This window comes from Mirounga leonina, unplaced genomic scaffold (genome assembly GCF_011800145.1).
Source record: "Mirounga leonina isolate KUSES-001 unplaced genomic scaffold, KU_Mleo_1.0 Mir_101664, whole genome shotgun sequence".
In the NCBI taxonomy this organism is placed as follows: Eukaryota; Metazoa; Chordata; class Mammalia; order Carnivora; family Phocidae; genus Mirounga; species Mirounga leonina.
In genome coordinates, this window is record NW_023270175.1 from 2682540 (window position 1) to 2696816 (window position 14277).

At 38.2% G+C, this 14277-nt stretch overlaps 1 protein-coding gene across 1 annotated transcript in view; it reads right to left on the minus strand.

Annotated features, from left to right (window-relative positions):
- Positions 1–14277, minus strand: part of GUCY2F (guanylate cyclase 2F, retinal) — an 87273-nt gene that overhangs the window by 26268 nt on the left and 46728 nt on the right. Inside the window, exons 8-9 of the mRNA XM_035005986.1 lie at positions 3424–3600; positions 1036–1192 (exon numbers count right to left, since the gene is read on the minus strand). Of these exons, the coding sequence (XP_034861877.1) occupies positions 1036–1192; positions 3424–3600 (334 nt within the window). The remainder of the gene's footprint in view (positions 1–1035; positions 1193–3423; positions 3601–14277) is intronic.

Consider the following 14277-nt stretch of genomic DNA (forward strand, 5'->3'; position numbering starts at 1 on the left):
TGTCCCTCTGTCTGTCTTTTTTGGGTTGTCTGGTTCTCTGTGTTTTTGTGTCACTCTTTTTTCTTCACCCTGGCAATGCTGGTTAAATTTTTTTTTTTTAAGATTTTATTTATTTATTCGTGAGAGACAGAGCGAGAGAGAAAGGCAGAGGGAGAAGCAGGCTTCCCGCAGAGCAGGGAGCCTGATGTGGGACTCGATCCCAGGACCCTGAGATCATGACCTGAGCCGAAGGCAGATGTTTAACCATCTGAGCCACCCAGGCGCCCTGCTGGTTAAATTTTTTAATGCCCAAATTTCCTCTATGTATTTAACTCTACTCATTCTCTCTCCTTACTCTTTCTTTTTCTTCCTTCCTCTCTTCTGTCAACTCATTTCCTCCTATTTCTCACTCACCCACTCCCAATTCCCCATCTCAGATTTCTCCCATTTCTTTGATCTGTTACGACCCCTACAGGCATTGTTTGGTGCTGTCACTAGGGCACTTAATAGAAGACAGAAAACACCAAATGCGCTTTACAGGCCTGCCTACTTATTTACTAGAAGGACACAGTTCTGTCTGAAGCCATCCCGCGCAACCCATAGAGTATTTACTTGCTGGGATCCCCCTCCTTACTTCTTTCTCTCTGACGGAGACAGTGAGGGTAGGCTCTAGGGACATCCCATTCCAGAATGGGCTTTGTGGGGGTCCAGCTACCAAATTACCTTCCATTCAATCTGACAAGTATTTATTGAGCACCTACTGTGTGCCTATCGCTCAGCAAGTTCCTCCAGAGACTCCTGGGGTCCCCAAACAATACAGCCTAATCCTGCCACAGCAGGAACTCAACATTATTGCACCGGCTTTGTTCTGAAGCGTAGGCTGTGCTGAGATTACAGCCTGCAGACTTCATTCAACTCCTTTGGCTTGGAAATGAGGCTGAATTTTCAACAAAAGTGGGGAGTTGAATCAGCCTGAGGCTTTAATTCAGTGCATATTCTCATTTGAATTTTGGAGTTACCTTGTGTGCATCAGAAGGGTATAAATACATTGCTTACCTTCTGCAGAAGGTTCCTCTTGGGAGAGTCTTAGCGTTTCCAAGATGTCATTAAAGCCGTAATCTGTCACTTTTAGTACAAAACGCCCATCTACCACACAGTTCCGAGATTTCAACCTCCCATGAGCAAACTCTCTGTGGTGTAAGTACTTCATGCCCTGCAGATGATACAAACAGGATTTATTTAGTAACTTATTTAACTATTTTGTGCTTTTAGAGCCAGTTTCTGAGCTTGTTAATGGCATGAGCTATTATGGTCCAGAATTCAGTCTCTTTTTTCTTATATGCAGGCAAAGCAAAACTTTGACAAGAATTACTTCCAGGTCCCTTTCGGCTCTAAAATTTTATGCTTTTGATGAAGAATTGTATCTTGTGTGTATGGAGAATTGTATGCTATTGGGAGATTTATTAACATTTCAAACATAGGATGGATCCATACATATATAATTTCCAAGAATTGGAAGATTCTGATTTTCTCCCAAAAAGGTCTAACTCAACTTTTTCATCCACTGTTGGCAGTAATGGAAATTGGCACATCCTTTTTGGTGGGCAATTTGGCAGTAGATATCAAAATTGAAAGCATGCATACCCTGTGACCTAGGGATTCTGCTTCTCCTCTAAAGAAATGCTTGTACATCTGCACAAGGAGACATACACAAGAATGCTCAAGGCAGCTCCACTTTATAATATTATATAATTAAAAATACAATAAATATCTGTCAAGAAGGGACTGTCCAAATTTTGGTACATCCAAACTATGGAATATTCTGCAGCAGTTAAAAATAATGAAATAGATCTGTATATACTAACACGGAATCATCTTTAAGCCATAAAGTAAGTGAAAAATAGAAAGGTGCAAAACTACATAACAGTATGTATTTTAAAAAACAAACAAAATCTAGAATGTATGTAAACACACATGAAATGAATTGCAAGGTTAATCACCAAATTGTCAGCAGTGATTAACTCTGGGGGAGGATATGAGAGAGGGTTGAGTAAATGTCAATATTTTTCCCATATATACTTATATCTTTTGATTTTTAAATTTAATTTAATACATTATTTTTGTAATTAAAAAGAAGAAAGCTGAATACTGTTGATCTTTGCAGCTTGTTTGGCAACTTTATATGACATTCAAATGTGATCTATGAGGACTCTATCAGATGGGTTTACTCATTCACATATAAATAAAATTCATGTTCTGGTGCAATCATCTCAGAACTTTTTATGCTGAGCCTTTTTAAGTATCTGGCTCTATTTTGCACCCTGACACCCCTTTGTATTTGTATGCTTTACATCTTGTGCTCTCAGAAACTCTGCACTCCCCAGTACTTCCAAGATGAGTCTGCAGTGGGTGAGATTTCCCCCAGGGGTTGTCTAATGTTTGGGTTTCATTCATCATGGGCCTGAGAGGTCTGTCATTTAGAAGCTTCTCCCTTAACTCATGGGACCTTGCTTACAGGTTGAGTGGAACGAGTACTAGAATTGAAATCAGGAGATTTGAATTCTATCATCAGCTCTGCCACTTAATAGTTGGCTGATAAATATTTATTGAGCACTTACTATGTATGGCAGACACTATATAACAAAGTGTACTTCATTTAGCTTCTCTGAGCCTCTGTAAAAGGAGGCTAATCATACTTATTTTATGGAGAATTGGAATGAGATAATGTCTATAAAGCTACCTTGAAAAGGGTTAGGCCACACTATAAAGATCAAGACTGTGGTCAATATGCAAGAAGCTCAACAAGTCATTGCTTAACCAGTTCAGTCCCATAAAAATGCACATAGACACAATTTGCATATTATTTCCAGGAGTTCATGGACTCCACTAAAGCCCATCTATAGATGCATCCATGAACCCCCTTGACTTTCAATAGTCCCTGCCTCAGAGAATGAAAGTGCTGCCTGATAGACCCTATGATCTTTTGGCTTTCTGGTCATGCTGAGTTACATATCTACACTTATGCTGTGCAAAGACCTATCACCTAGTTCTAGACTGAACCACCTTTTAGAAGGTGAAAACCAGGATTTGAGGTTAAGCAGCACCAAAAGGTCTGGGAATGAATACTTTCCCACATCCAGAAAGCAGAGAAATGGGATGGAAGAAAGGGTTCCTTAAGGCAAAGAGTGCTCAATGGCAACAGAAAGCAAGGACAAATCTGGCCCTCAAATTGGGAGAAGGGGTGGGTCAAGTAAGTCCCTTTTATATCAGTACCTTAATAACAGATATGGACAAAGGGACTATGAGAAGGGGTGGGGGCAGACCTTGGGAAGGAAGGTAGAAGAATGAGATCATCACAATGATCCAAGGAAAATAAAATATCCCAAAACATTTAAATTCTAATCTATAGGGAAAATCCAAGATTTCCTCAGTCTTTCCATTAACCTTGATGAGATCGAGCAGAAGTGACGATTTAAACATCCAGTCAAGTTTCACATCCTGATTTGTCAATATGTCTTCTAGGCTCCTTCTGGAACAGAATTCTGTCACAATGGCAAACACCCCTGAATCATAGAAGAAACCCAATAAAGGGTTAATATTCTCATGACGCAGTTCCTTCATCTGGAAACAGAGGGAGAGAGGAAAGTCACAACTGTCCTGTCACAATTGGGGACCAGAGTTGAGGGCACATACCCTTCTCTTCATCCTTCCTATGACTGCTTGCTGTGAAAAGCTGAATTTTGGCCCACATGATCTCCAGTCCCTAATGTTAGTCCTGTGATTGTTATGTTATATGGGAAAAGGGAGATTATGCAGGTAGGCCTAATCTGATTACATGAGCCTTTAAATCAGAAGAGGAGGGAAGAGAGGAAGTCAGAGAGATTCAAAGTGTGAGGACTTAACACTCCGTTGTTGGCTTTGAAGAGAGAGGAAGGAGGCTACAAGCCAAGGACTGTGGGGAGCCTCCAGAAGCTGGGAACAGCTCTCAGCTAACAGCCAGCAAGGAAATGAGGACTTCAGTCCTATAGCTGAACAGAACTAAATTCTGCTGACAACCTGACTGTGCCTAGAAGTGATTTTCCCCCAGAGACTCCAAATAAGAGCCCCAAGTGACTGACACCTTTACTTCATCCTTATGTGACACTAAGTGGAGCACCCAGTTGATCCCACTTAGACTTCTGATCTACAGAAAAATGAGATAATAAATGGGTGTTGTTTTAAGCCACTATGTTTGTGCTATTTTGGTATGGTGATAAAGGTTCTACTCACCAATTCCACTGTGTCTGTTGGGGGAAGGGGTTCCCCACATAACCAAACAATTTTCCAACACCAGCTGGGTGTCCTATAATGCAACTCAATTCTGACACTATCTACCTGGAGATCGCATCAGAGGCCACAGGTTAAGGGTTCAGTCCTACAAGATTGCCTCCCCCCATACACACTTCAGACAATAGTCACAAGCCCAAGTCACCTGGGCATTTACAAACCAGCTATAGATTGGAGGTTCTAACACCCCTCACCTTGGGTTCAATTAATTTGTTAGAGTGGCTCACAAAACTCTTAGAAACATTGTACTTACTAGATGACCAGTTTATTATCAAAGGATATAACTCAGGAATGGCCAGATGGAAGAGACACATAGGACAAGGTATGGGGGAAAGGTGTGGCGCTTACATGCCCTCTCAGAACGCATGCCACTCTCCCCAAATCTCCACATGTTCACCAGCCTAGAAGCTCTCCAAACTCTGTCCTTTGAAGTTTTTATGAAGGCTTCATTACATAGACATGATTGATTAAATCATTGGTCATCCATGATTGATTCAACCTTCAGCCCCTCTCTCCTCCCCAGTAGTCAGTGGTGGGTGGGACTGAAAAGCTCCAACCTTCTAATCAAGTGATTGGTTCCCAGGCAACCAGCTCCCATCCTTAGGTATGATCCAAAAATCTCACTAACATAACAAAAGACACCTTTATCACCCTCCTCACTTAGGAAATTCCAAGGGTTTTAGGAGCTCTGTGCTAGAAATATGGATGAAGACCAAATATATATTTTTTACTATAAATCACAATATCATAGCCAGTGATAGAAAATTAATGCAATGGTCAAAGAGGGAGATTTTAGAGAGAGATCTCTCTTGGTATATTAAGTGAATGCTCGGGCTGTGGCCTTCTTCCTGATTCTTTGGGGACTCTAGAATGGAGCTTGGGGAGCCAGGAAGACTAAAGAAGTTTCATACTATGAAAGGTGGAATAGATTTTCTATTTGTGAATATTTATCTATTAAAATAAATAGCCTACATAAACATCAGGCCAAAATCTTCAAAATTTGTTTCAGAAGAAACATCTAGAATTTTGACTACATTTTCCCTTTGCATCATTAATTTTTTCACTAATGCAAGAATCATTTAGTGTGTGCCCACAATGTCCAAGGAACCGGACTGTGTGCTAGAGATGCAGAGTTAAACAAAATGAAATCCCTGTCCTAAAAGAGCTCATATTCAAACTGGGGGTGATAGACAAATAAGCTGACAGCTGTATTTTACTGTGAAATGTATTCTTATGGAAGGGGGGATGGCATGCTGGGGGAGCTCAGATATTTATTCAGCTTGAAGGATCAGAGAAGGCTTCCCTGAAGAGGTAATGTCTTGACTGTCATGGACAAGTTAAGAGTTGACCAGGTGAAGGTTACAGGGTGGGAGTGGCTGAGAGGGAAAGCATGTTATGTTGAGGAAATTGCAACAGGTTTAGGGTGGCCAGAACAGAGTGCAGGGAAGGAAGATGAGACACAAGGCTGGAGAGATAGGAACCACATCCCAAGCATCTTTGAGAACCTTGCTATGGTATTTGAAATTTATATTATGGGCATTCAATAACAGCTACCTATTATTCTTACTATTTAATAGGGGATGAGAGGGAAAAGGGCTCCATGATCACTTCCAGATTTCTACTGGTATTCCTAGGTAGATAGCAGTGCCACACACCAATATAAGGAATTCAGGGATGGCGCAGTAATGGATATGTTGGTGTCCCACCCATATCACCGTTACTGTGCATTCACCAGCCACTGTGAATGTTGGCTGATAACTCACAGCTGTCCCATTCTTGGGAAAATTGTCCTAGAGCCCAAACCAAATGGAAGCCAACTAACTTTAAAGGTTAGGTCCCTCCCACAGACCTTAGCCAATGACTGACTGCCTGGGGTTGGTACAAAAGTCTAACTCCCTAGCCTCAAGCTGGGACTCATGGTATAACTTGCACTCTAGCATTTCTCCCATGACATTATACTGAAGCTAGTCTCCAGCAGAGATCACATACTTGCTGAGCTATTACTTCTGCCCTAACCTTCTTCCCTCACTCCCTTTCTCTTGGAGCATTCTCTCAACGAGTAATTTGAATAAGAAACTCCATCTCAGGCTCAGCTTTTAGAGAATCTGACCCAAGACAGATGGGAAAACAAAATTTTGGTGGTGGGGAAGGCTGATTAATTCAGTTTGGGACATCTTAAGAATGAGGTGCCTGTGAGACATTAAGGTGGAACTATTCCAAAGACAGTTCGATATTCAGGGTTTGGGGCTCAGGAAAGAAGTCTGATCTGGATAAATAAACTTGGGAACTGTAAGCATGCAAAGCATGGTACATGAAATTAATGGGAGTAGATGAGATAGCCCAAAGAAAACATACAGAATAAAAAGAGAAGAGGGAAATATCAAAATTAAAAAATGGAAAAGAAAGAACATCCTGAATAGACTTAGAAATAAGGCCAAGAAAGTGGAGAAAAGACTATTTAGAACAATATTAAGAACACCACAGGAAGAGTTTCAGGAAATTGAGGTAAATGCCAGAAAGAATTTCAGGAAAATGTTATAAATACCAGAGAAGTCAGATGAAGATGAAGACAGAAAAATATCTGATGAATTTGACCAGTAATAAATCATTAATTATAGAAACTTAACCTATAAATATGTTTACACAGATATACAAAGATATACACACATATATATTTCATGTGGAAAATAAAGGAAAGGATTAAATCACAAACTATTCTATTTTGAGCATTGGGAGTATGGTGGGACATTTATTGAGATGGAATACACTGACTTAGAATATGAACCTACTTCTCCAACAGGGTGATCCAAGCTGAGGTTAAATTATCCCTGGTGTGAATGGCAGCTATTGACCATTAAAGCTGCCTTTTAAGCATAAAAGCCTGCCACCCATTACAAGCCACTTAGTCCAATGCAGCTTAAACCAGCTAAGGCGGACATGGAAATTCAGCCCACACGTAGCAAAGTGGGCCCTTACTATTAAGGTTTTATTGTGCCATCTCTTATGAACCAAGCAGCCAAAACTATGGGATTCTAAACCTCTTTTGGAAGACAGAATACAAAGTGGTTATGTCTGTTAGCTATTCAACACAAATCTATTTCCTTTCTTATTGGGAAAACAACTAGTCCACATTTTACAGCCTCCCTTGGAGCTAAGTGTAGCCATATGACTGAATTTTAAGCAGTGAAATGTAAGAGGAAGTAATACATGCCATTTCTAGGTTAAGGCTTTTAAGAAGTAAATATATGCATTTCATGTTATTTTTCACTTGTATAGATGAATGCAGATGATGACAGGGTCCTAGGAGATGGCAGGGCCATAAAATGGCTATATCCTGGGTCCCTGAATCCGTATATTGGAAGGAAGTCACCTGCCAACAAAGAACACCTACCTTGTACTATTATTTGGATGAGAACTAAACTTCTGCTGTGTTTGAGACATTAAATATTTGGGAGTCTATTTGTTACAGAATCTAGCTTAACATTAGTAGCCCTAGCATGGAGAAAGTTCAGGCCCAGGTTTTCCCTAGATTGTTACAGTCATATGTCCTCAGCTACAACCAATAGATAAGAGCCCATATAGGAACCAGGTAGATACCTACATGCTGTCATGTCCTACTGATATTTTGGACAACCTCAGGAAAAAGAGAATGTCTGGAACACTTTTTTTAGCAAGAAGGTCATCTGAACATTTACTGGATAGGCATGTACTTTAATCCTTCAATAATAGGCCCCTAAGTGGTTATCATCAAATGTTCAAGAGTTAAATTGTCCTGTCTCCCAAAATGTTCGTTAGTACTGCATCTGACGTGTAACCTTTAAGCATACAATCACCAGAGAAACCTGCTCCTGAGTCAAGCATTAGCTTAAGTTATCTTAAAGATGCCTTTAACTGCTTGACAATGTTTCTGGGACATTGTAACATCAGAATAATTCCTACTTGCACTGCAGCTGCAATACTATCCTAGTGTTAGGTATGGACCCTTATGAAAATTTAATTCTCCACATCAGTGCCTGCCATTGCTTTATCAGCTGTTGGTACCTACTTTGGCAGTAAGATTTTCTACCTCCATGGACTAAATGGCTGCTATGTCTTCTTCCTCTATTTCATTTTGTTTTGTTTCATTGTAGAGAGCTGTTGTTCAAGACCTCCTACCCTTGTATCAGTCTATTCACTCTTTACCACCAGAGGTCAATGGTCATATAGTAGATATTAACCAGGTACTAGTGGAAGATTCCTGATGCTATGTTTCCTGCCAGTAACACTTCATTAATTTAACAAACATGTATTGAGTACCTTACTATATGTTAGGCCCTGAGGTAAGGGTTAGCGACAAATGGGTGAACAAAATATTATACGGTCCCTGACTTCTTAATTAAATAATTACATAAAGAAATATAAACTTGCAGGGCACCTGGGTGGCTCAGTGGGTTAAGCGCCTGCCTTCAGCTCAGGTCATGATCCCAGGGTTCTGGGATCGAGCCCTGCATCAGGCTCCTTGCTCAGCAGGGAGCCTGCTTCTCCTTCTCCCTCTGCCTGCTGCTCCCCCTGCTTGTGCTTGCACTCTCCCTCTCTGTCAAATAAATAAATAAAATCTTCAATAAAAAAAAAAGAAATGTAAACTTGCAACTCTGACAAGTCCTATAAAGGAGAGATACATAATCTAAGTATGTATAACTGGGGCTTTGACCAATCAGAGAGGTTGAGGGAGGGTTCCTGGTAAGTGACAATTGAGCTGGGAGCTAAAAGATAAGTGGAATTAACCAGGCAAAGAAGGGAGAGGAAAGTATTCCAGAGACTGGAATAGCATGTGAAAAGGCTCTGTGCTAGGAGCATATCACAATCCAAGGACAGAAAAAAAGCCAGTGTGGCTGATGCAGAGAGGGTAAAGGAAATATTGTGGTATGAGATAAGGCTGAAGAGGCAGGGCAGGGTCACACCATGGAGGATCTAATAGACCATTTTAAGTAGCTTTTTCTTGATATTAACAGCAATTAGAGGCACTTCTATACCATGTAGGATATAGTAAGTCATGGCAGACTACCATTCCCAATACCACAACATTAGAAAGCCAGATAAATTGCAAAAATATCATATTTTAAAAGATGACAAAGATATGTATAAACAAAACAAAACAAAAAAGGACCTGAAATTAAGAGGGGCAGGAGCCCTTCTGAGATAAGCAGATTGTTGCCAGCCATTTTCTTCCCTGGGGACATTTGCTAATCCTTGGAAAAGCTGAAGATCAGGTTAGCCCAGCTGAAGGGCTTTGCTGGGAAAAAGAGAAAATCAGCAAAATAGACCAAAACCCCCATAACATATGGACCAATATTTTTTAAACCATGAAGACAGTGGAGAGTGACCAAACACACAAATGGAGGTAAAAGTAAACCTGAAAAACACACTAAAATTGGTACAATTTGCTTTTTTTGTTTTTGTTTTGTGAGACTGTATTCCCCAAACTGGACAAGACTTGAAGGTAGAAACTGTATCATTCATAATATTCAGCAATCAACCAAAAAGCCTTAGATATGCAAAGAAACAGGAAAATGTGACCTATACTCAAAAAAATAAAAGCAGTCAGTAAAAATCAACCCTGAGATGATATAGATGTTGCAACCAACAGAAAAGAACTTTAAAGCAGATATTCCAAATATATTTGAGGACTTAAAAGACAATATATGCAAAATGAATATACAGATAGGGAATATCAGCAGAGACACAGAAACTATAAATATGAATCAAATGGAAATTCTATAGCTAGAAAATATAAAATTCACTAGATTGGCTTAGGAAATGACAGAAAAGTCAATGAACTTGAAAGAGCAATAAAAAACACAATAATCTGAACAACAGAGAGAAAAAAGATTGGGGATAAAATGAGTAGAGTCTCAGGGATCTGTGGGACAATATCAAGCAGTCTAGCACATACAAAACTTCAGTTTCAGAAGGATACAAGAGAGAATGGAAAAGAAAAAAATATAAGAAACGGTGGCCCTAAACTTCTTGAATTTGTTGAAAGACGTCAATTTAAATATTGAAGAAACTGCACTGAACCCCAAACAGAAGAAACACAAACAACTTAGGAACATAATACTCAAACTCCTGCCATTTGAAAATCAACTTAAATATCCAAGAAGTTCAGTGAACTCCAAACAGATTAAATACAAAGAAAGCTACACCTAGACACATCAGAGTCAGACACCTGAAATCTAAAGATGAACTTTTGAAGGCAGAGAATATATTTAAAAAACTCCTCATGATTAAAAAAATTTTCACAGAAAATCAGAAACAGGGACATGTGTGAAAAACCCTTCAGGTAACATCAAACCCAATAGTAAAATATTAAATCATTTTCCTCTTGAGTCAAGAGCAAGGCAAAGATGTCTTTCTTCACCAATTCTACTCAATATAATGTGAAAGCATCAAAACACTGATGAGAAAAATTAAAGAAAACTTAAATGAAGATCTATACCACATTAATGGACTAGAAGATTCAATATTGTTAAGATGTCCATTGTTGCTAAGTTGTTTTATAAATTCATACAATTATTATCAAAAGTTCCTGAAGCCTTTGCTTAAGTAAAAGAAGCTAATTCTAGAATTTATTGAAAATTAAAATGAATGACGCTATCCAAAACAATCTTGAAAAATAACAAGTTGGAGGAGTTTACACCACTTGACTTTAAGACTTACTCTAGAGTTATGATAATTAAGCAGTGTGATATTGGCAGTAGAGTACATTAATGAGTTTGTGAAACATAGTAGTGTCCAAAAATATACCTACATATATATAGTCATTTGATTTTTACCAAACTGAGAAGCTAACTCAGTGGAGAAAGGAAAGCTTTTTTTAAGCAGTTGCTGTAGGAACACTGGATATCTCTATGGAAAAACAGTGAACCTTGTTCACTATCTCAGCCCATACACAAAAAGTAATTCAAGATGGGTCATAGTCCTAAATCTAGAATCTTGGAATAGGCAAGGATTTATGGGCAATAAAATGAAATAAAAATAAAATAAAATAAAATAATAGATTGACCTTCTTCAAAATTAAAAATTTTGCTCGTCAAGAGATACCACTAAGAAAATAAACAAGCCACAGACTGAGGAAAAATATTATAAAACATGTATCTGACCAAAGGTTTATATCCAGGATACATGAAGAATGTCTACAGTTCAAAAATTAAAAGACAAAAAACATCCCAGTTTTTTATTAAATGGCAAAAATCTGAATGGGCAATTCACAAAAGAAGATACACAAATAAGTTATAAACATATGAAAAGGTGCTCAACAACTTTAGCAATCAAGAAAAAGCAAATTAAAACCACAATAAGATACCATTTCACACACACCGGAAAGGCAAATATCAAAAAGATGCTGCTGAGAATTTAGAACAAATGGAACATCCATACATTTCTGATAGTAATGTAAAATGTTATAACCAATTAGAAGAACTGTTTGGATGTTTTATATAAAGTTACACTTGTATCTGTTCTATGACTCATTTAGTCTATTCTTTTTTTTTTTTTTTAAGATTTTATTTTCTTAACTGATCTCTACAACCAACATGGGGCTCAAGTTCACAATCCTGAGACCAAGAGTTGCATGCTCTACCGACTGAGCCAGCTAGGCACCCTTCAGTTAGTCCACTCTTTAAGTATTTACACAAGAGAAACGAAAATATATGTTCACAAAAAAACATTAAAAAATTTATAGTTGCCTATTAAAAGATACTCAACATCACTAATTATCAGAGAAGAGCAAATCAAAACCACAGTGAGATACCATGTCACACCCTCTAGGGTGGCTACTATCAAAAAAATTTTTTAAAAATGAAAATAACAAGCACTAGCAAAGATATGGAGAAATTAAAAGCCTTGTGTACTGTTGATAGGATTGTAATTAAATGGTGTAACCACTGTGGGAAATTGTATGATGATTCCTCAAAAAATTAAAAAATAGAGCTACCATATGATACAGTAATCCCAGTTCTGGGTATATACCCAATGAATTAAAAACAGAGTCTCAGAGAGATATCTGCAAACCCGTATTCATAGGAGCACTATTCACAGTAGCCAAGCAGGGGAAGCAACCAAAATGTCCATCAAGAAATGAGTGAATAGCATACAATGGAATATTGATCAGCCCTAAGAAGGAAGGAAATCCAGTCACACGTTACCACAAGGATGAACCTTGAAGACATTATGCTACATGAAATAAGTCAGTCACAAAAACACCAATGCTGTATGATTCTACTTATATAAGTTGTCTAGAGCAGTAACATTCACAGAAACAGAAAGTAGAATGCTGTTAGTAGGAATTGGAGGGAGGGGAAAAAGAAAGTTATTGCTTAATGGAGACAGAGTTTCAGATTTGCAAGATAAAAAAGTTCTGGAGATCTGTTTACAACAATATGATTATACTTAACAGAACTGAACTGTATATTTAAAGATAGTTAAGGAGGGCACTTGTTGTGATGAGCACTGGGTATTGTATGTAAGTGATGAATCACTAAATTCTATACCTGGAGTTAAAGTTGATTCTTTGAAGAAAAAAAAAAGTTAAAATGCTAATTTTGTGTTTTTTCACAACTAAATAAAGATTATAGTTGCCTTATTCATTACACCAAAAAACTAGAAACTAGCCAGGTGTTCATCAGCAGGAGAATGATAAACAAATTGTGATATATTTATAAAGTGAAATACTACTCAGTGATTTTAAAAAATGAACTAGTGTTACATTCAAAAACATGAATTAACCTTAAAAAGTACTATGTTGACAGAGAAAAGCCAGACACGTAAGAGTACATATTGCATTATTTTATTTATATGAAATCTAAGAATGGAAAAAAATACTAATTTATGATGACAGAAATCAGAACAGTAGTTGCCTCTGGGCTAGGGGCAATGACTGAGAAGGGAAATGGAACTTTCTAGGATGATGGACAGATTCTATATTTTGTTTTGGGGAGTGGTTACAGAGATGTATGCAATTGTCAAAATTCATTGAATAGAACATCTAATTAAACCTGAATAAAAAATCTATTTTAAAAACACAATGATACTACGTAAAATAAGCCAGTCACAAAAAAAGACAAAGGCTGTATGATTCTACTCATAGGAGATAGCTAAAGTAGTCAAATTCACAGAAACAGAAAACAGAATGGTGGTTATAAGGAGTTGGAGGGGGGTGGGTAAGGGGAGTTGTTTAATGGATACAGAATTTCAGTTTTGCAATATGCAAGAGTTGTGACAATGTGTTGCAAAAATAATGTAAATATACTTAACACTACTGAATTGTATACTTAGAAATGGTAAATTTTGTTATGTTTTTATCATAATTAAAAATAAAAGTTTAAGAGGTGCCTAGGTGGCTCAGTTGGTTAAGTAAGTGTCCAACTCTTGATTTTGGCTCAGGTCATGATCTCAGGGTTGGGAGATCCAGCCCTGTGTTGGGCTCTGCACTGAGCGTGGAGCCTGCTTGGGATTCTCTCCCTCTTTCTCTGCCCCTCCACCCCCACCCCTGCTGGTGTGCTCTCTCTCTCTCTCTAAAAATAAAAATATAAAAAAATAAAAATTAAAAATTAAGAAAAAAACCAGTGAGGGGGTACCTGGATGGCTCAGTTGGTAGAGCATGCAACTCTTTTTTCTTTTTTTTTATTATGTTATGTTAGTCACCATACATTACATCATTAGTTTTTGATGTAGTGTTCCATGATTCATTGTTTGCGTGTAACACCCAGTGTTCCATGCAGTACGTGCCCTCCTTAATACCCATCACCAGGCTAACCCATCCCCCGACCCCCCTTCCCTTCTAAAACCCTTTGTTTCTCAGAGTCCATAGTCTCTCATGGTTCATCTCCCCCTCTGATTCCTCCCTCTTCATTTTTCCCTTCCTACTATTTTTTTTTAACCTATTAATGTATTATTTGTTTCAGAGGTACGGGTCTGTGATTCATCAGTCTTAAA